This window comes from Lagenorhynchus albirostris, chromosome 11 (assembly GCF_949774975.1).
Source record: "Lagenorhynchus albirostris chromosome 11, mLagAlb1.1, whole genome shotgun sequence".
Classification (NCBI taxonomy): domain Eukaryota; kingdom Metazoa; phylum Chordata; class Mammalia; order Artiodactyla; family Delphinidae; genus Lagenorhynchus; species Lagenorhynchus albirostris.
In genome coordinates this window covers 16,286,937-16,307,615 of record NC_083105.1, presented here as the reverse complement: position 1 = coordinate 16,307,615, position 20,679 = coordinate 16,286,937, and the positions used below count along the sequence as shown (strand labels likewise).

Sequence of the window (20,679 nt, the reverse complement as noted above, 5' to 3'; positions counted from 1 at the left end):
GTGAAGGATCTTTTGTTGCAGTGCACGGGCTTCTCTTTAGTTGTGGCGGGTGGGCTCTGTAGTTTGTGGCTCACGGGCTCTAGTTGAGGCACGCAAGCCCAGTAGCTGTGGCGTGTGGGCTGAGCTGCCCCGCGGCCTGTGGCATCTTAGTTCCCCGACCAGGGATTGAACCTGCGTCCCCTGCACTGGAAGGCGGATTCTTTACCATTGGATCACCAGAGAGGTCCCTGTGTGTTTTAACATACACCTATTTTAGGGCATTGACGTACAGGGTAAAGCAAGGTGGCCACCTACTCTATTGTTAGCTTTTCCTAGGAAGGCTCCTATTTCAGCAGTTTTGGTCTGGCCAACTTTAAATGGGACATCTAAGCTGAAGCTGGCAGGCAATCAAATGCATGTCTCCATGGGCCAATCTGTTCTGTTCCATGCCATGAAACTTCAGCTGTTAAGGAAAGAGCAATTTTGCCATCTCATCCCCAAAATCAGCTGTTAAGGAAAGAGCAATTTTGCCATTTCATCCCCAAAATCTAGACCAAGTCTAAAAGTCTGTGTAGAAGAGTAGCTAGTAAATTATGGTATCTCCTTAGGATGAAATTTTATGAACATATCAAAAGCTATAAGGAGGAAGCATTTAAAAAATCTAGGGGAGACACTTAAGACAGTATTAAATGAAATAATATTGTACAGACTCAGTATTAAAACAATTATATTAAAACAATGCATTCATTGAACATATGTCAAATACATCAAAAGATTAATAATAGGATTATGAGCAATTTTTATTCTCTGTTTTTCTGCATTTTCTAAGATTTCTACAATAAGCATCTTTCTTTTATAATCAGGAGAAATAGTGCTTATTTTAAAATTGATCCATTTCATTCCTGTAGCTTGGCCGGTAGAGTGAGGCACGTTGTCCACCAGGCCTTCTGGGACGTCTTGGAATCAGAACTGAACGCTGAGCCCCCTGAGTATGAACACGCCATCAAACTGTTTGAAGAAATCAGAGAGGCAAGTTGATGTTGTCTGTATTAATTAGTAATTTTCCCCCCAAAGGCTGTTTTCATGTCCTGCAGAGAGTATTGGAGACTCTTTTGAAACACTGAGCCAGTTCAGTCACCGAAAGGGTTTTTTCCTGCACCTCCTGGAATGGGGTGCAGGCTGGGAAAACGGCAGCGGCAGGAACTCAAGCCAATGCTTAGCATGTAGGGCAGTGGCTGTGGTGCTTCAGAGCACAGAGCCTGAGTTAGATAGACCTGCTATAGTGACAGGCTCTCTCTTCTTAAGTCTGTCTCCGGAGTAGTTGTGAGAATTAAATCAGATGACAGTCATAGCTAACTTTTACAAGACACTTGCTCTGTGCCAAGCACTAGATTATTCATCTATCCTTACTATAATGCTGTGAGGTAGTTATGCCTGTTATTATCTTATATAAAGAAACCAAGTTCCCTGACTCACCCAAGGTCATGCAGCTTTGAGGGGTGGAAGGAATTTGAATTGAGGCACTCCGGCTCAGAGCTTGTTCTCCTAACCACGTGCTGTGTCTATAAGTACAGTGTCTGCTGTGTAGTGAATACACAATATAGGTTGCTCATATAATATGTAATATTTCACATGTAAATATATTATACTAATAGAGCCCATGGGGATGTTTCTATTCGCCCTTCTTTAAAGGGTTCTTTTGGAGCCATGATCTGCAACTTGTCTTTGCACGGTTTCTCTGTAAACTTTTTGAAGTTCTTTCAATAGTATTGCTTCCTTGCCAGTTGTTTTCATTCCTGTAGTGTTAGTAACTTCCCATGGGAGGGGAGGGGAGGCTTTCATTCAGAAGACAGAGCTTTCTTTTTAGAGTCAGGACCCTGGAGTGCTCCTCTGATCCACCACTTGATGCAAACTTCTGTGGCATCCGGGGCATTAAAATATGGACAGGGAGCTTGGTCATCTAGACATTGAAATTAGAAATGACAACCTTTATTCATGTAAGGATGCTGTTAATTTTTCTTTCCTTTCCCTGTATAGGTTCTCCTCTCTTTTCTGACTCCTGGTGGCAACCGGCTTCGCAACCAGATCTGTGAAGTTTTGGACACAGACCTCATTAGGCAGCAGGCTGAGCACAGTGCTGTCGACATCCAAGGCCTAGCCAACTACGTCATCAGTACGATGGGAAAGCTGTGCGCTCCTGTGCGAGATGATGATATCAGAGAGTTAAAGGCTACCTGCAACATCGTGGATGTGCTGAGGTTAGCGGTTCTGCTGCTTGCATTTTCTTAGAGTACCTTTGAGTTCATTCAGAAGGGAAGTGTGGGAATTGAGGAACACAGAATAAGGGTTCCTCCTCTCCCAAAGGAACCCTTGACCCTAGGAAGAAACCACCTAAGCAAGGGACAAGTCAATCATTTATTGTGTGCATGGAGTTTTCACACTGAGTGACCCAACAAGGTTGTTAGCTGGCAGTGCTGGGCCCTAGAGGTGCAGTGATGAAAAAGGCAGATGCAATCTCTGATGCAATCTCTGATTACAGTCTAATGGGGAGACAGCTCTTGAACAAGGAATTACAGTTGTGATAAGTGCTATGAAAAGGGAAGTAGAGGGGATTAATGGAGCCTTCAGCAGGGGGACCTAACCTAGTTAAGAATCCAGGAAGGCTTCTTCATTAGTTAGGGTATTGCTAGCTGCTATGACATGTAAACCCTGAGTTCTCAGTGATTTAACCAATAAACGTTTGTTTCTCACTCATGTCAGAGTCCGAGTCAGGGATTCTTGGTCAGGCAGCCTTCCATGTGTCATTCAGGGACCCAGGCTCCTTCTCTCCTTGGCTCCACCCTCGCCCAGCTCCTTGGAGTCCTTTACATTTAGCTGGTGAATGGGAAAGAGATCATGAGGAAGGCATATCCAGTGTTTAACCACCTAGGCCCAGAAGCAATGCATTACATTGACTATACCTAGTCCCATGGTACCACCTACATTGAAGGTGGCCTGGGAAACGTGGCTGCTGTCTGGGAACACATTTCCCAGCCACAAATCCACACTGCAGGAAGGCAACATGGACCTTTGGTGGTCGTCTAGCTCTCTGTGCTGCAGCTTCCCTCAGGAAGTGATGTGTACAGTAAGATCGTAAGACTCTAATCTGGCTGTGTAGACAGTAATTTCTTTGTGATCCCAGAGGAGAGAGGAGTCTGCAGTACTTTTTGCCATTGAGGGGAATTCTTCTCCTTTTTTTGAGAATACAGCCACATTGAGAAATAAGTTTCACCTAATAGTATAGGAAAGGGAAGGGGAAAGGAAGCTGGTTTGCATATAATGGGTTACTTACTTTATGACTCTGGGAAAGTTGACAACCTCTCAAAGTCACACTTTCCCCATCTGTAAAATAGGCTGTAAGTATCCTTAGAGTTGCACTCAGCTCTGGCAGATTGAGATTCTCCAGTTGTAGAATCCTTGCTTTGAAGGATTTTCTGCGGTGTTCATCTTCCTCGTGTATTGAGCACCTACTGGTTGTCACTTTCCCCTGCATTTTGTGTTCACTATCTCATTGACTCTCACAACATCCCTCCAAGGTTGATCTTGTCCCTTTCTTTCACAGATGAAGAAACTAAGGCTCAGAGAGATTGAGTAACTTGTTCCTGGCCACAGAGCTGGTCAGTTGTAAAGCTGCAATTGAATACAGGGCTGCCTAACTCTAAAATGCAGTGTTTTTCCCCCTGTGCTTTACTGCCCTGTCCTTTCTTTCCTTTTCTTTTTCTTCTTTCCTTAGGAACAGAAACAATGTACACTATGTTCAGACTCCATAAAATTTCAAATGAAGATTCCTTCTTGAATCTTTTTTGTCTCATTGTTAAGACTCATTGTTTATGCTTCTTAGTGTCTATCAGTTTATGGCTGAATGTAATGGATCAGTTGGAGGTGTATTTGCTAAAGCAAATACTCTTGAGATCGCTGGAAGAATACATTTGGAATGCATGTATAATGCCTTTTGTGAAAAGTGACCTTGTCAAAGTGATTGGAATTTTAAAACCGTTTCGTGGATGTTTATATTTTCCAGCCTGTAAAATTAGTAATAGTTAATGAATTTCAGACTGATTTCTTAATCACCTCTCTAACTATTTTAACTCTAAAATTTTTAGACAAATATTTCATGTCCTGGATCTCATGAAAATGGACATGGTCAATTTTACAATTAGGAGTCTGAGACCACATCTCCAACGCCAGTTGGTAGATTATGAGAGAACCAAGTTCCAAGAAATTTTAGAAGAAACTCCGAGTAAGTACAATATAAGTGTGTATATATATTAAAATTGGGTAAAAATATGATATTTTTATTTTTGGCATCTTAAATAGTATCACTAAAGACTTTGGGCATTTCTGTTCAACATTTTTTTAACTTCTAAAATTGACATCATAAACTTACAGCTATTGACTCTGACCCAGGAACTGTGCTAAGCACTAGTCACTTTTTTTTTTTTTAATTTATTTATTTTTGGCTGCATTGGGTCTTCGTTGTGGTGCACGGGCTTCTCACTGCGGTGGCTTCTCTTGTTGCGGAGCACGGGCTCTAGGTGCACGGGCTTCAGTAGTTGTGGCATGCAGGCTCAGTAGTTGTGGTGCACGGGCTTAGTTGCTCTGCGGCATGTGGGATCTTCCCGGACCAGGGCTCGAACCCATATCCCCTGCACTGGCAGGCAGATTCTTAACCACTGCTGCACCAGGGAAGCCCTTCATACATTTACAAAACAAGCAAACAAACAAACATTTATTAAGCACCTCCTGTGTCCCAGACACACCTTGGGTGCTATGGATAGAACAAAACAGAATAAAGCTGCTGCCCCCAAGGAGCTGACCTTCTAGTGGGCGTGACAAACAAAAAACATGTATTGTCGGATGTGTTATTAAGTGCTATGAAGAAAAATAGGATAAAGGGACAGATAGTAACGGGACAGCAGTGAGGGTAGGGGGTGTTTTTTTTAGATGCGGTGGACTGGGAAGGCCTCTCTAATAAGTAACTATTTGAATGAGGAAGGAATGAGGAATTAAAGGAATGAGGAAGGGTCATAGGAAGATGTGAGAGAATAACATTCCAGGTAGAGAGAACTGCACATACAAAGGCCCTGCAGCAGGAACTTGTTTGTGAAATTGGACAAACACAAGGCAGACTGTGTGGCTGGAGTGGAGTAGGCAGGAGAGAGTGGTAGCAGATGAGGCCAAGAGGTAGGCAGAGGCAGGTCACAAAGAGCCTTGTTAGGAAATGAGAGTAATTTAGGTTTCATTCCAAGTGTGATGGGAAGTCACTGGAGCGTTTGAGCAGGGGAGCAACATCTGATTTTGATTTTGTAGGTATACGCTGGCTCCTGGGTAGAGAACAGATTGTACAGGAGCAAGAAGGGAAACGGGTACCAATTAGGTGGTATCGCAGATGGTGGACTGGTCCAGGTTGTAGTGGTGGAAGTAATGAGAAGAGGTCAGGTTCTGGCTGTATTTTGAAAATGGAGTAACAAGTTTCGCTGAAAGTTGGATGAGAGAAAAAAGAGAGTTGAGGGTGACTCCAAGCAACTGGGTGAAGAGTGATGCCTGTTAGAGAGATGGGAGAGGCCAGGGAAAGGTGGGAGGTGGTATGGAGTCAGCATTCAGTTTTAGATGTGTGAACTTTGAGATCTTGTTTGACATCAACATGAAGATGCCAGGAGGCATTTAGATATGAGACTAGAGTTCAGAGGAATGATGGGCACTGGGGATATACATCTGGGCATCATCAATATCTTTATAGTGGATAAAGCCATGGAACTGGATAGTAGCTAACATGTATAGAATGCTTACCACATTCTAAACACCTTATCTGTTTTAACTGATTTAATCTTTACCAAAACTTGAGGAAATTACTCCCCATTTTATGGATGTGGAAACTGAGGCATAGAGAGGTTAAATCACTTCCCTCCACAACACAACCTGTGAATTACAGAGCTGGGACTCACCCCAAGCAGTTTGACTCCACACTCTTATCCACTCCATGCTCTTATCCACAGTATTACACTGGATGAGGTTACCTAGGGAGTGAGTGTAGATACTGAATGGGCCTGACCTGGGACCTCTAGAGCATCTAGAGCTTGAGAAGAGGAAAAGGATCCAGCAACAGAGACTGTGAAAGGGTAGCCAGAGAGGTGAAGACAGCCAGGAGAGGGTGGTGTCCTGTAAGACAAGCGAAGAAAGTGTTTGAAGAAGGAAAACACGATCAGCTGCGACAAGTGCTGCTAAATGGTCAAGAAAGATGAAGGCCAAGGCTTGACCATTGGATATGACCGTGTGAGGATCCTTGGTAACTGTGATGGGAGCAGTTTCAGTGGACTAGTGGGCATTAAAACTGGACTGGAAGAGACGTCAAGAAAGAATGGGAGTAAAGGAAGTGTTACCTCATTGAATCCCCACAATTACTCAGTGAGAGGGGTACTGTTATTCCCTTTGTTTCACAGGTGAGGAAGCTGAGATGCCAGATGTTGGACAGCTGGCAAGAGGCTGGTTAGCTGGTTCCCTCATTGGCAAACCCTTGGCAGCAGCCTCTGGGCTTCGGTTAACCACAGTCTAAGGCTGGGTTAGGTGATGCACCCACCCCACCCTACCCCTCATGGACTGAGCTTTTCTGACAAGATGGTCAATATGATAGCCTCATGTAAACAAAGCCAAACAGATGCCACTTTACAAGGGGCTCCAGCAGGCTGGAGCCTGTCCAGGGAAGAGGGCATGGGCCATGGAGGGTGACAGGAGGAACAATCAGTGAAGCTGGGCCCATTCTGCTTGATAACAGGGAGACTCAGGTGGGCCATGAGCACTGCCTTCCCTGTCGATAGTGATTCAGGGCTTTGGTTAAGCTCTGTAGGGCAGACCAGGACCCATGGGAGGGAAGCAGCAGACAGCCAATTTTGGCCTTCCTAGCAGCTGGAGCTGCTGTTTTAACTTTGGAATGGGCCTCTCTATTACTGATAGTAGCCCATGCTAGCTAACATTTTGTTTGAGCACTTATTGTGTGCCAAGTCCTTACTGTGTGCCAAACACCATACATTTATTAGCTTATTCAAGCTACACAAGTCACCCTATGAGGCTGGTGCTGTTATCACATACTGTTTATAAAAGAAGAAACTGAGGTTAAGGTATTTACCCTAGGTGACTGCTAGTAAGTGGTAAAGCCTGGATAACCCAGCTATGTCTGCCCCAAAGCGTGTGCATTCAACCACTATGCAAAACTGACTCTCTCCAGACAATATATCGACTATCTTGGGGGGATTTGCAGAGAGAGCTCTAGCGTCAAGTGACAGATATGACTAGATGACTTCTAAGGATCCTTCTACAACAAAAATTCTATGACTTCAGAGCTATATTGTTTTGGCTTCAAAGGCAGAGAGGGATTATGGGACATAGAACCCTACATAGAACCTGGATCTGAAACCTGAACTATGATAACCACATTCTTAGCAGCATTTTCCTGAGATTCATTGGTTGGTTCCATTTGTGTCCCTGTATATGTGTATGTACACATGTGTGCAAATGTCTTCATGTCGTGAGTCAAGATAGCCTGTAATCTTGAACAGATTCCTTACTGTAGGGTTGAACTACAGTTTCATTCATCTCAAATGATTTGTTTCTCTCCTTAAAACCCAGGCTTAGTGACTTATATTTCATTTGCACCTTTCACATTGACTTGGATATTTCCAGAGATTTAAGAATAGAATAAATCCAGCTGTACAAGTAGGTCATTGTTGCCCAGATCTAAATATGTTCCCAGAGAAATCAAGAGTCCAGGAAGCAGAGTGTATGTCAACTATTAATTATATCCTCAAGTCACTCTGCCAAAAGTCGGCCACTGTGCCCTAGTATCAAAATAAGAGTCCTGCAGTATTGCACAGAAGGACAAAAGTGTTGGATTTTTGTGTGTACATGATTTTTATAAAATAATTATTCAGAAAATTAATACAGAGAAGTACTCTGGGTTTCTTAATTGACTCCCCCCAAAATTGTATTTTGCCGACAGAGAGATTTTATATAATTGCCCTATTAAAATATACCCAAGAAAGCCTTAGGCAGTGATTGGGTGGATGTGTTAAATGTCAACAAAGTAACCACATTAGATCCAACAACTAAATTATCTGTAGAAAGAATGGCACATTACCCCTGGGGGGCTGGGCCACAAGTAATTTTTCAGATACTCAGAAAGAAAAGGTTTTATTTATTTAGATAATCTCTTATATCTGATAAAATGTTCTCAGGAACTTCATTTCATGTGGTTCAGAAATCCTTATGGGACATAAATGTTTTTCGGAAATATATAAAACTGCGTTATGATTGTCTTTGCCTGGCACCCAAGGCATTCAGGAAATATTTATGAAACATTTTAGAGATGAGCAAGCTGATGCTTAGCAACGACCTGCCCAGAGACAGAGCCACACAGCTGAGAAGTAGCGGAGCTGGGACTGGAAGCCAGGTCTCTCATGGCCAAGTCAGGAGTAAACCAAGCTGCTGCTTTGGCTCCTTTCTTTGGATTTTTAAATTTGGTGTTATATCAGCTGGGGTATATCGCAGGCAACAGAAACTAACTGGCTGATTTAGCAGAAAAGGAAGTGAATGGAAGGAGTGGGGCAGTTTACAGAAAAGCGAAAATACCTGAGTCTGCGCAAGGCCAGAAACTGGGAGGGCATCAGGAATCTGGGGAGGAAGAAACAAGGGAAAGTTCCGAGCTCCGTCCTCAGATGGTTAATGTGCACTTCAACATGGGCCATCCTTGAACGCTGTGGTCATCATTCAGAGTCCTAGGAAGGAGTCTGATGGGCATATGACTCAGCGACGCCAACCCCTGGTCAGGGAGATTGCCTAGTCATGGGACCTCTAATTGATGTTCACAAAAAGAAAGCATGGAGTGAGGGAAAATGATTTCTCAAAATCAGTACCAAAAAAAGGGAAGGTGAGGTGTTGCTAGGCATAAAAGAGTGGATGTCATGGATAAGAGAACTACATTCTTCTAACTGAAAATTGGGGTATTTGCTCTGAATATTTTCCAGAATATTGAAAATAGAGGCCATCTAAAGCTTTGGACAACATCAGGGACTCCCATCCATGTATTCTGCACCATTCTCCTAGTTTATTGAACGGTGCCTGTTCAGAATTGTACAGACCAAGAGCTAGCCTGGCCATCCCCCAAGTCCAGGATGTAGAGTCATTGCCTTTTTAAGGGTCACTCAGATTTCATGCTTAGGTACCATATTAGAAGTCGGGTAGAGATGGGAATTGTATTCCTTGATGAATCAATACAGGGATACCCTTGATGCATTCATCTCAGAAAGCTCAAATACTAAACTCATTCATACCAAACTGGCAGAGTTCACAGAGCATTCCCTGGACTGAATTCTCTGAAGCACTAAATAGCCAATCAATGGCTTTTACGTAATGTAAATATTTACATGTGTGTTTTGTGTTGATAAAGCTTTATGTGACCTTATCACATAGGTTGTTTGCTAGGTTTTTGCCTTAGACTCAGTGACTTAGTTGGCCAACCCATAACCCATATCTTTTTTAAAAAACTTTATTGAAGCATTCAATACATAGAATTAAAACACGCAAACTCTAAGTGTATAGTTCTGTGAGTTTTGACTAAAGAATATGCCCATATAACCACCACTAGAAACAAGAAATAAAGCATTTCTGTCACTCCAAAAAGAATCCTCAGGCCCCTTGCAACCAACCTCCCCCCATCGAGGTAAAACTGATATAATTTTTATCAATGTAGATTAGTTTTGCTTCTTTTAGAACGTCATATTAAATGGAATCATACTGTGTGTTCACTTTTCTGTCTAGCTTCTGTCACTCAACATAAGGTTTTTGCTATTCATCCATGTTGTTGTGAGTATCCATAGTTTATATTATTGAAAGTTATCCTATTATATTGTAATCCTATATGATTACATACCTCATTTATCCATTTACCTGTTGATGGACATCTGTGTTGTTTCTGGTTTTAGGCTACTATGAATAAAGCTTCTGTGAACATTTGTGTACCAGTCTTTGTGTGGGCATGTTGTTTTCATTTTCTTGGATAAACACCTAGGAGTGGAATGGCTGAGTCATATGGTAAATATATGGTTAATTTTAGAAAAAACGGCCAATTATTTTCCAATGTAGTTGTGCCATTTTATACTCACCATCAGTGTATGAGAGTTCCAACTGCTTTACATTTTCACCAATACTAGGTATTATCAGTCTTTTAAATTTTACCCTATATATATTTATATAGAATGTGAAAGTATCTCATGTGGTTTTAATATACATTTCCCTGATGACTAATGATGTTTAGCATCTTTTTATATGCTAAATGGCCATTTATTTATCTTCTTACGTGAAGTGTCTGTTCAAATCTTTTGCCTATTTTTAAATTGGGTTGTCTTATTATTGATTTGAAGAGCTCTTTATATATTGTGGAAGCAAGTCCCTTGTCATATTTTTGTGTTGTGAAACTTTCTTCCCATCTGTGGCTTGCATTTTTCATTCTCTTAACCCTATCCTTTGAAAAGAAGTTGTTTTTTATTTTGATGAAGTGCAAATAATAAAATTTTCTTCTATGGTTTGTGTATTTAGTGAATTGTTTACAAAATCTTTGTATATCCTAAGGTCATGAAAATTTTTTTTGTATGTTCTAGAAGTTTCAGACTTTTAGGCTTATGAATCATTTCAAGGCAGTATATTTCAAGGTTCAGAATTTTCCATTCATATATCCAATTCTAGAACTATTTGTTGAAAAAGACTATCTTTTCTCCTTTGAATTGCTTTGGCATTTTTGTTGAAAATCAATTGACCATACATTTGTGATTCTATTTCTGAACTCTTTATTCTTTTTTTAAATTGAGATATAATTTACGTACCATAAAATTAAATTTTAAATGTGTATAATTCAGTGTTTTTTAGTATTTTCACAAGGTTATGCAACCATCACCAGTATTTAATTCCATAAGATTTTCATGCTTCCAGAATAAACCCCAAACTCATTAGCAGTATCTCCTCATTCCTCCCTTCCCTTAGCCCTTGACAACCACAGTTCTACTTTCTGTCTCTATGGATTTGACGGTTCAGGACATTTCATATAAATGGAATCATATAATATGTAGCTTTTTGTGTCTGGTTTCTTACACTTAGTATTGTGTTTTAAAGATTTACCCATGTTGTAGCACATATCAGTACTTCATTCCTTTTTATTAGACTCTCTAGTCTTTTCCATTGATCTATATTTCTACTCTTAGCTGATACAACACTATCCTGGTTACTGAGGCTAAGTCTTGAAGTCAGATAGTGTTAGCTTCCAACTTAATTCTTTTTCAAAATTGTTTTGCCTATTTTAGGTCCTTTGAATTTCCATATGCATTTTTAAATTAGTTTATCTCGTTCTGCATAAAAGCCAGCTGGGATGGTGATTGGAATTATGTTGAACTGACATCTTAATAATGTTGAGTCTACTGATATGTGAACTCAATATCTCTACTTAAATCTTTAATTTATTTCAGCAATATTGTTTTAGTTTTGGTGTACTGGTCTTGTAATTTTTTTTAATTTATTTAATTAATTTATTTTTGGCTGCATTGGATCTTCGTTGCTGCGCGCGGGGTTTCTATAGTTGCAGTGCGTGGGGGCTACTCTTCGTTGTGGTGCACAGGCTTCTGATTGCAGTGGCTTCTTGTTGCGTGCAGAGCACGGGCTCTAGGTGCACGGACTTCAGTAGTTGGGGCATGTGGGCTCAGTAGTTGTGGCTCGCGGGCTCTAGAGCCCAGGCTCAGTAGTTGTGGCACATGGGCTTAGTTGCTCCACGGCATGTGGGATCTTCCCAGACCGGGGATCGAACCTGTGTCCCCTGCATTGGCAGGCAGATTCTTAACCACTGCGCCACCAGGGAAGCTCCTATTTTGTTAAATTTAATCTCATTTTATGTTCTTCTGGTGTTATAAATGCTATTTTATAAAACTTTGTTTTCTAGCATATAGAAATATAATTGATTTTTGAGGATCGACTTTGCATCCTGAGACCTTGCTAAATTAACTTATTAATTCTAATAGATTTTTGGAGTATTCCTTAGGTTTTTCTATAGTATATACAATCATGTTGCCTTTTATTTCTTTGGATTATCTTATTGCACTGACTGGGACCTCCAATCAGATGTTGAATAGAAGTCATGAGAAAGGGCATCCTTGCTTTTCTAGCAGAAGAATGTTTATTGTTTGAGCATTAAATATGATGTTAGCCGCAGCTTCTCATAGATGTCATTTTTTGGGGTTAAGGAAGTTTTCTTCTATTTCTAGATTGTTGAGAATTTTTTTTTTTTTTTTTTTTTGCGGTACGCGGGCCTCTCACTGTTGTGGCCTCTCCCATTGCGGAGCACAGGCTCCGGACGCGCAGGCTCAGCGGCCATGGCTCATGGGCCCAGCTGTTCCGCGGCATGTGGGATCTTCCCGGACCAGGGCATGAACCCATGTCCCCTGCATCGGCAGGTGGACTCTCAACCACTGTGCCACCAGGGAAGCCCTGTTGAGAATTTTTATCTAAATAGGTCACATATTAAATTTGTTCCCATGCTTTTTCTGCATTTACTCAATTGGTCATATTTTTCTTCTCCTTGATTGTGTTAATGTGGCGAATTAGAGTGACTGATTTTTTTTCTAGTGTTAAACCAAGCTTGCAATCCTGAGATGTTTATCCAATCACTTGGCCCCGGTGTATTATCTTTATCTTATTGTCTTTCTAATGCTTCCTTAAGGATTTTTACATCTGTATTTATGAAAGATGTCCCCCTGTAATTTTCTTTTCTTATAATGCCATTGCTTGGTTTTGGTGTCAGAGCAAAGCTGCCCTCATAAGATAAATTAGGAAGTGTTCCCTCCTCTGCTTTCTGAAAGAGTTAAAACACCCTGTGTCTTCTAGTTTGATTTGCATGCACAGTGTGTATTAGTAAACATTTTACTGCATGACAGTTGAGGGAAAGGTATCTTCAGGCATATAGGACCAAATCAATTTGTCAGTCTAAAGGAGACTATTTGAGTCAGTACTTAAGCCCATGGTTACCTCCAGAGATGGTGAATTAAATAGGAAACCTACCAGGTCTCTCATGCCAGGTATAGAGAGCAGAGGTTTTTTGAGAACCTACCAAGTGACAAGTACCACTGGAAAAACGTTTGATTAGTTTCCAACGCAAAGGGGTCTGCCAAGACAAGGCCAGATATCTCACACACCTATCAGGTTGTGCTGTGAGCTAAGTCAAGGGAAAACTATATAAAAAATAAACGTCATAGGCTTGGACTCTCAAGGAGTCTCATTTTCATATCACTAGTAATATTAAAGGCACATGAACTATTTAATAACTTTTTTTTAGTAAATAGAGAAGCTGTTTTTCAGGTCAGCTATTTAAGAGAAATGACAGCCAGATCAAAAATCCAAAGGCAGATGTGCCTCAAGAAGGCAGTGATAGGGCTTCCCTGGTGGCGCAGTGGTTAAGAATCCGCCTGCCAGTGCAGGGGACACGGGTTCTTGCCCCGGTCTGGGAGGATCCCACATGCCGCGGAGCGGCTGGGCCCATGAGCCGTGGCCACCGAGCCTGCGCGTCCGGAGCCTGTGCTCCGCAACGGGAGAGGCCACAACAGTGATAGGCCCGCGTACCGCAAAAAAAAAAAAAAAAAAAAAGAAAGGCTTCCCACAGGAAGAGGCTGGACCACTGAGGACTGGCAGGATATGGACTGAGAGAACCAGAGATAGTTTTGGCGGGGTTAGTCCAAGACTTCCTGGCAGGAAACAGGAGCATATATTGGTGGGGAAGTGCTCTTGGGCCTCCACTGCCCCTGAGAAATTCTTAGGTAAATGCACCTGTAAAACCATTGCCTATTGTTCTGTTTCTCTCTCCTGGTAGATAAGGAGGTTTTTGAGTATAGGGACTGTGTTTACTCATCTGTGAATTCTCTGCACTTGGTATAGTATCTGGTGTATAGTAGGTGCTCAGTTGTCATTGAAGAAATGAATGGAGAGGCTCTTTTCCATATGAAAAACCAAGGGGTACCAGTGCCTCATAGGGTTGACCTCGATTTTGGAGCCACATAGAACAGTCAGTGTACTAGCTTGTGGGAGTGAAATCTCAGCGGATCCCTTAGAGAAAATCCCATGTTTCCCCCTAAACTCATGCTCTTTCTGCTTTACCAGTTGTACTCAATTCTGGCTACATATTAGGATCACCTAGGGTGTTTAAACACAGATGCCTGAGCCCCATCTCAGACTGATTAAATCAAAATCTCCAAGAGCCAGTGCCCAAGATCACATTTCTTTCTTTTTAAAGTTCCCCAGGTGATTCTACAATCAGCCAGGATTGAGAACCTCTGCTACACTGTTGCTTTTGTTTGAGATAAAGAAATGGGCTTTTAAACCTGTCAGCTGTAAATGATTAAGCTTGCAGCATAAATGCTTATTACCGCCATATTGTAATTATATCCATGATGGTTTCCACTGTTTCTGTCTGTTGGGTACCTTTTAAATAAAAGACTGCAAGTCTTTTATATCTCTATAAACAGAACTGGGAAAACCAAGAACAACATTTGCCAACTGAGGAGAAACAAAGTTGTGAAATTCTGGAGGTGGTGTTGCTTAAGTGTGGCAAACTGAGCTGCTCATAAATTACCCCTGTTTCCAGGGTGACTATTTATTTTGTTCTCTGGGTCTTTTTAAAAAATCTGCACCTGTGTTCAGTCTGCATTTTTAAGCAATCTCCACCTTATAAATTCTACCAAATACATAATTTTATAAGAAATGTGGTATAAAAGGCAATTTATTTCTAGGGGGAAACCTTAGAACTGGGTCTGAAGTAAAATAAAGTGTGCACACCAGCATGCTGGGAAAGGCATAGCTCTATTCAGACACTCCGAGGAGGGGTCTGGAACCCAAAAATGTTTAATTAATCATCAATGCCTTTAATCTAAATACCTTCTCTGCACAAGACTCAAGGTCATGTGTGAGCTGGCCTGTCTATCCATCTGATGCCGTCTGCTGCCACTCTCTCTCCCTCCTAGTTCTTTATAGACCAGCAGTACAGATTTGCTTGTAGCATCCAAATTACCATATTTTCTCACTATTCCGGGTCTTTGTGTGGGCTATTCTCCTATCCTGGCGTGACAGCTCTTTCCTCTGTTTGCCTTGTATCCTGAAGTGTCACTTATTGAGTTCCTCTTACAGCCTGTCCTGGGCAGCCTCTCCTCCCTCCACTCCTGCTGTGTCTTCTAGTATTCACTGTATTCTGCTGTAATTGTGAGCTTACAGGTCTGTCTGCCCATCTGGACTCTAAGCTCAGCTCCTTGAGGGCCATGGCTGTTTTGTCATTCATGCCCAGCACCTAACCTGACATCTGTCATGTAGAATGCACAAATGAAGGAATCCATCAGCTGTAGGACAAGTATGTGGCCTTTGTACTTGCAGGTGCTCTTGATCAAACTACAGAATGGATAAAAGAATCTGTACATGAAGAATTACTTTCTCTTTCTGAGACTGCTTTAACTCCCGGGGCCAAAAACAGCTCCAAGCCAAGCCTGAGCCCTACATTGGTGCTAAATAATAGTTATTTGAAATTGTTACAGTGGGATTATCAGAAAAAAGAATTACCAGAGGTGAGTGATTTTTTTTTTCCTTCACTCAAGTTTTCCAGTATTCTAATTCTTAAGTTCAAACTGTGAATCAGCTGGTCTGTCTGTGTTGCATGTGATTTAATGACTTTACTGAAATCAGATAAAAATGGGAGTTTGGATGTAACATTGCTTATTTTACAAGTTCATGGTATTGAGCTTCCCTTACTATTTTTACATTTTAAATAAACATGCTAGACACTCATGACAGATGGAGCACGTCTTCAGGAACTGACAGAAAAGCTGAATCAACTGAAAATGATTGCCTGCCTGTCCCTAATCACCAGCAACATGGTGGGTGCTATGACAGACGGCCTACCTGAGCTTGCAATCAGGGTAAAAAAGATTTCAGCTGTTCTACTTGAAGGCATGAACAAAGAGTAAGTTCCAAGCATTTTTATCTGCTTTGCCTTGTATTCAGGGTCTGCATGTGTTTCAGAGAATGTAAATAACCTTGACATCTGGATGTGATATTCAGGACTGTGCTTTTGAGAAGCTTAGCTCACACCTTCTTCTTTTAGAATTTCCTTTAATATCACTGAAGGCTTAGATGTCCCATCATAGGAAAGGAGAGGTCTTTTCCATAACAAGTGCCAGGGTGAGTATAGTGTTTCCGCTTAGGATGGGTGTGTGCAAAAGCTCTTCTTTGACAGTGTTGTGGAAAAAAACAACAAAATGCAGAAATCCACCATGCTCAGCCCTATCAAAGAGGCTTTCCGATTCAGTTGTTCCAACTCCATAGGTTTTCTGCCATGAAATGTTTACCAGCTTCACTGACCCAGCCTCTATGAAATCTTCACAGTGGTGACATCTCTGTCCTTCAGAGATGCTCTGCAAGTCCAGTGTAAGTTTTGTTTTTGCCAAATTCATTTCCCAGTATCAAACCTTCATTGAATACTAGAATCCCATTTCAATTTTGCATTTAGATCATCCTATTGGGAATCCTGTCCGAGTTAGAAAATTCCTAGTCTTAGCCAATGGCCAGATGATTCCATGGGTCTCATATGGGTCGGCTCCTCTTGCTGGTTCCCCTTTCAGGTGTTTTCAGGGACTTTATTCCTCTCTTTGAAGGGAGATACACCCAACCTCCCATCCTCCTGCCCATTACTTAGAGAGCACATAAATGACTTGATAAAATCCTAGAATATTAAAAGCCGAAAGAAGCCCAAGTGGTTATAGCATCCAAAGTTCTCATTTTGATCTGAAGCTCAGAGAGAGAATAGGATTTGCCTTGGGTTGCACACCAAGAAAAGGACAAGCCAAGGCCTGAACCCTGGCCTATGTCAAGGCCCTGCCCTTTCTACTGATCCTGGTGCTAACTTGCCAGGCTCTTTTATTTCACGTTCCAGGACCCAAGACCTGTAATAAAAAGAAACCTGCTCTGGCTCTGGTTTTGCAATAGATCTTATTTTAGCATTTTCCCACACTGGGTAACCATTATTTTCCAGGAATTCTAATTTATTAAGCCTTTAGTGAACCCCCAGTACTGCTTAAGTATTAATATAAAGCACACAGCAAAATGGTTACTAAGAGGACAGGCTTTGGGGCCAGGCAAACCAGGGTTTAAATCCTAGCTATGCTACTGACTTGTTATGTACCATTGAATAAGATCCTGAATCACTCTGAGTCTCACCTCCTCATTTGTAAAAAGGGAATAATTGTACCTACCTTAGGGTTAATGGAAACTTAAGATGACTGTGTGAAGTACTTAGGGCAGGTGTCTGGCACATGGTAAGTGCTTGATAAACGTTAGCTTTTAATAACTACTTAGTTGTTAAGTCATCTTCTTTATAGTTGTTTTGCCTATTTGATTATATTATTGTTTTGTCTAATTCCCCCCACCCCATCCCCCCATCTCTTATCCTTTAATTCCCATTTTGCACAAAGTTGTCTTAAAGACCCTTTCTGACTAGTGAGCAGCAATTTTCCGTCATCATTCCCCAATAGTGCGGATCCAACAAATGCTGTTTCTAATTATACCTTTTTCCTTACCTGTTAAATAACCCACCACTAATTACTTTTTACAGTTTTCTGGACTGAATATATTTGGGATTAATGATCAGTTACTTGAAAGTAACAATGCGAAGGAGTTTCTTACCTTCCATCATGATAGGTCAAGAGTTTTAGGTAACTTGTCTTCATGGTATTGGCTTCTGAATATCTTCATTTCTTGTGTTTGATTGGTGTTAGAGATTTACTGCTCAGGCGTGGATAAAGGAATTGATCGTACCTCATTTTCCAAGCACATTAAAAAAAAAAATCTATGAATGAATCCACTCAGACCAGAGGGTTTATTTTAAGAAGTAAATAGGTTACTTTTTAAAGAACCTACTCTTTCCCTTTCTGATAGCCCTACCTGAAGATGGGGTTGCAGACTTATTTTCAGGGACCACATTTTTCTGTCTTTGCTTTCCTATTTAAACGTTACCCACAGAACTGAGTGGTTTTAAGCATTTACAAATCTGCTACATATAAAGGATGGTTGGGAGGAGTTACTGTTTTCTAGGCTCATTCTAATAGAGGTAATTATTGTCTGTATAGGGAAAAATTGGTAGACATTTGAAATAAGTTGGTATACTTTTAAAACAACAACAACAAAAATCCTGCTAAATAAAAACTATCCCTGATGGGATTTTTGTTTCATGTTTTGTAGGACCTTTAACTTGAAGGAAGTCCTAAATTCTATCGGTGTTCAGACTTGTGTCGAGGTAAACAAGACTCTGATGGAGAGAGGTTTACCTGCTCTAGATGCTGAGGTTCAAGCTAATCTTGTAGGTCAATTCTCAAGCATCGAAGAGGAGGACAATCCTATCTGGTCCTTGATTGGTGAGTCTTTCATGTTTTTATCGGTTTCTGCTTCAATTCCAATTTGCTTTACCATGCTGGTTTTGGCTAATGTTAAGTGTCAGTCAAATTTTAGTCTTAAACAGATTACCTGCTTCTTTTGGTGAGTGAATAAATATTGAAAATATGAAGAAAGCATTAATATTTTCAAAGGTTTGGGACTCATTGCTGCTTCTGTGTGTATATGTAGCAGAGTGGGAGGATGTTTCAGAGCCTTCTATCTTACTACCCAGCCGATAGGTTTCTATGAAGAAAATAACATCATGCTGCCAGTAATGTTAAATTCCTAGATCAATAGAGCAATCCAAACCAGCTGGCAGTATGTTCACAGAAAGTAGACACGGGCTCTGCTGGAAGCAAACCTGTGTGAGCTGAGGCCCCTATGTTGGTCAGGCTTAGAGAGACAAAGAGTTAAAAAGACCCTGCAACTGAGAGGCATAGTGGGTAGACTTTTTTCTGTACTTGATTGCTAGGAAAATGAATATCTTAAGGTCAAGTGGTATTGGTGAGTTGGGGAGAATGTATCAGTTAGGACTTTTTCTATTACTTGTGACAGAGAACCTAAGCTTCTAAAGTGGCTTAAGCAAAAAGGGAATGTATTTGCTCATATAACAGAAAACAGCAGGGTGGGATTGGCTGCTGGTACAGCTTAATCAGAGCTTAAACTATGTCCTGGGTGCTGGTTTCCCCACTTTGGTCCCTTGGCACTGCCTTCCTCTGGGCTGGCTGTCTCCATGGAGAGTCTCTTCCCAACACAGCAAGATGACTTCAGCTCCAGCCTACATCTTTCTGTGTTTAAGTCAAGCCAAAAAAAAAAAAAGGAGTCAGTTTCCCTCCCCTCTTAGCTCAGACGGTGACCCCAGAATCGAGTCTCATTGACCCCAGACGGTGGTCATGTCCCATTGTTGACTCATTCATGGTGGCCAGAGGGGAAGAAACTTAAACTTGAGACGTGTTCAATTCCTGGTGAGTCAGCTTTACCTGTGACACCTGGTCTGAAACTAGGGAAGAGATTGTTTTCCCCCAAACAAGATCAGGGTGCTGTGGCCTTAAGAAGGGAAGAGGGTGATGTGGGACACAAAGCGAGTGTCTACTGCAGAGGGTGAGGAATGGACCAGACAGAGGAAAGAGTGTGGCATTCGAATATACTAACATTCCAGGACTAATCTGCAAGTTTTCAAAGTACAGCACTGACTTCCCTAAGAATACAAGTACTTGCTATTATTTAGTTGAGGCTCTTAAATAGTTTCTCTCATTCTTATCCCTGGGGACACGGGATGCTGGAGATCTAGGCCACCCAGGCCACTTAATAGCTCTAGGCTTCAACCCCACCCCCAAGAAAAGAGCCGTCTGGTGTGTAGCATGTGGGCTGCTGAGGGGTGACGGGTGAAAACAGTAACACGCACAGCATAACCGCAGCTGCCTGTGGCTGAGCCCTTCCCTGCGTAACCTTCACTGCTGACATGCATCTCATGGCCCGTAGTCTCCAGCTGAACGCCAACAACAGGGAGATGGTGTTCCCCGGAGAAAGAGGGGCAGGCCGTCTGCAGTCTGCCACATACCAAGAGACCCCCCACTAGTGCACAGGCCTCACGAGGACGGGGTGCATATTTGCTCACTGCTATTTCCCCATACCATGCTGGGCCCAGAGACGACCTTTAATAAATATCTGTGGAATGGGTGAATGCATGGAGACTTAGAGCAGTTAAGTAACTCTCACCTGAGGTCGCATAACTAGCAGGGTGCAGAGTATGGCTTCTTCCTGAGCCTCTCTGACTCATATTCTTTTTTGTTTTGTTTTTTTTTAAACAGAAGAAATTTATTTTCTTACAGTTCTAGAGGCTGGAAGTCTGGGGTCAAGGTGCCAGCGTGGTTGGGCTCTGGTGAGAGCTCTCTTCTTGGCTGGCAGATGGTTGCTTTCTTGTTGTGTCCTCACATAGCAGAGAAAGAGGAAGAGGAAGAGGAAGAAGTGTAAGAGAGAAAAAGAGAGAGAGAGGGTAGGGTGGGGCGGGGAGAGTGACTCATATTCTTAACTGCTCTAATGGGCACTACAGTCAAAGCTGGAGCCCTGCTGCTCATTGGCAGCGTGGCCAGAGCATTGGGTGTCCTCCATGCCCTTGCTTTAGATCAGGGAAGTACTTGCAATGTCAAGGGAGAGGGAAGCTGGGGT

At 41.8% G+C, this 20,679-nt stretch overlaps 1 protein-coding gene and 1 long non-coding RNA gene across 3 annotated transcripts in view; one reads left to right on the top strand and one right to left on the bottom strand.

Moving 5' to 3' along the window:
* Positions 1–20,679, top strand: part of TCP11L2 (t-complex 11 like 2) — a 41,423-nt gene that overhangs the window by 15,780 nt on the left and 4,964 nt on the right. Inside the window, exons 4-9 of one of the 2 annotated variants that reach the window (XM_060165138.1) lie at positions 888–1,008; positions 2,017–2,237; positions 4,122–4,258; positions 15,463–15,650; positions 15,864–16,045; positions 18,319–18,491. In XM_060165138.1, the coding sequence (XP_060021121.1) occupies positions 888–1,008; positions 2,017–2,237; positions 4,122–4,258; positions 15,463–15,650; positions 15,864–16,045; positions 18,319–18,491 (1,022 nt within the window). Of the gene's footprint in view, positions 1–887; positions 1,009–2,016; positions 2,238–4,121; positions 4,259–6,458; positions 7,315–15,462; positions 15,651–15,863; positions 16,046–18,318; positions 18,492–20,679 lie in introns of those variants that run through there. The other variant, XM_060165139.1, reaches the window with a different exon arrangement.
* LOC132528963 (uncharacterized) lies at positions 690–20,428 on the bottom strand. The gene is made up of 3 exons (XR_009543346.1): positions 20,230–20,428; positions 17,764–17,862; positions 690–987 (listed from the first exon to the last, which is right to left on the bottom strand). It is a non-coding gene; the product is annotated as an uncharacterized LOC132528963 (long non-coding RNA).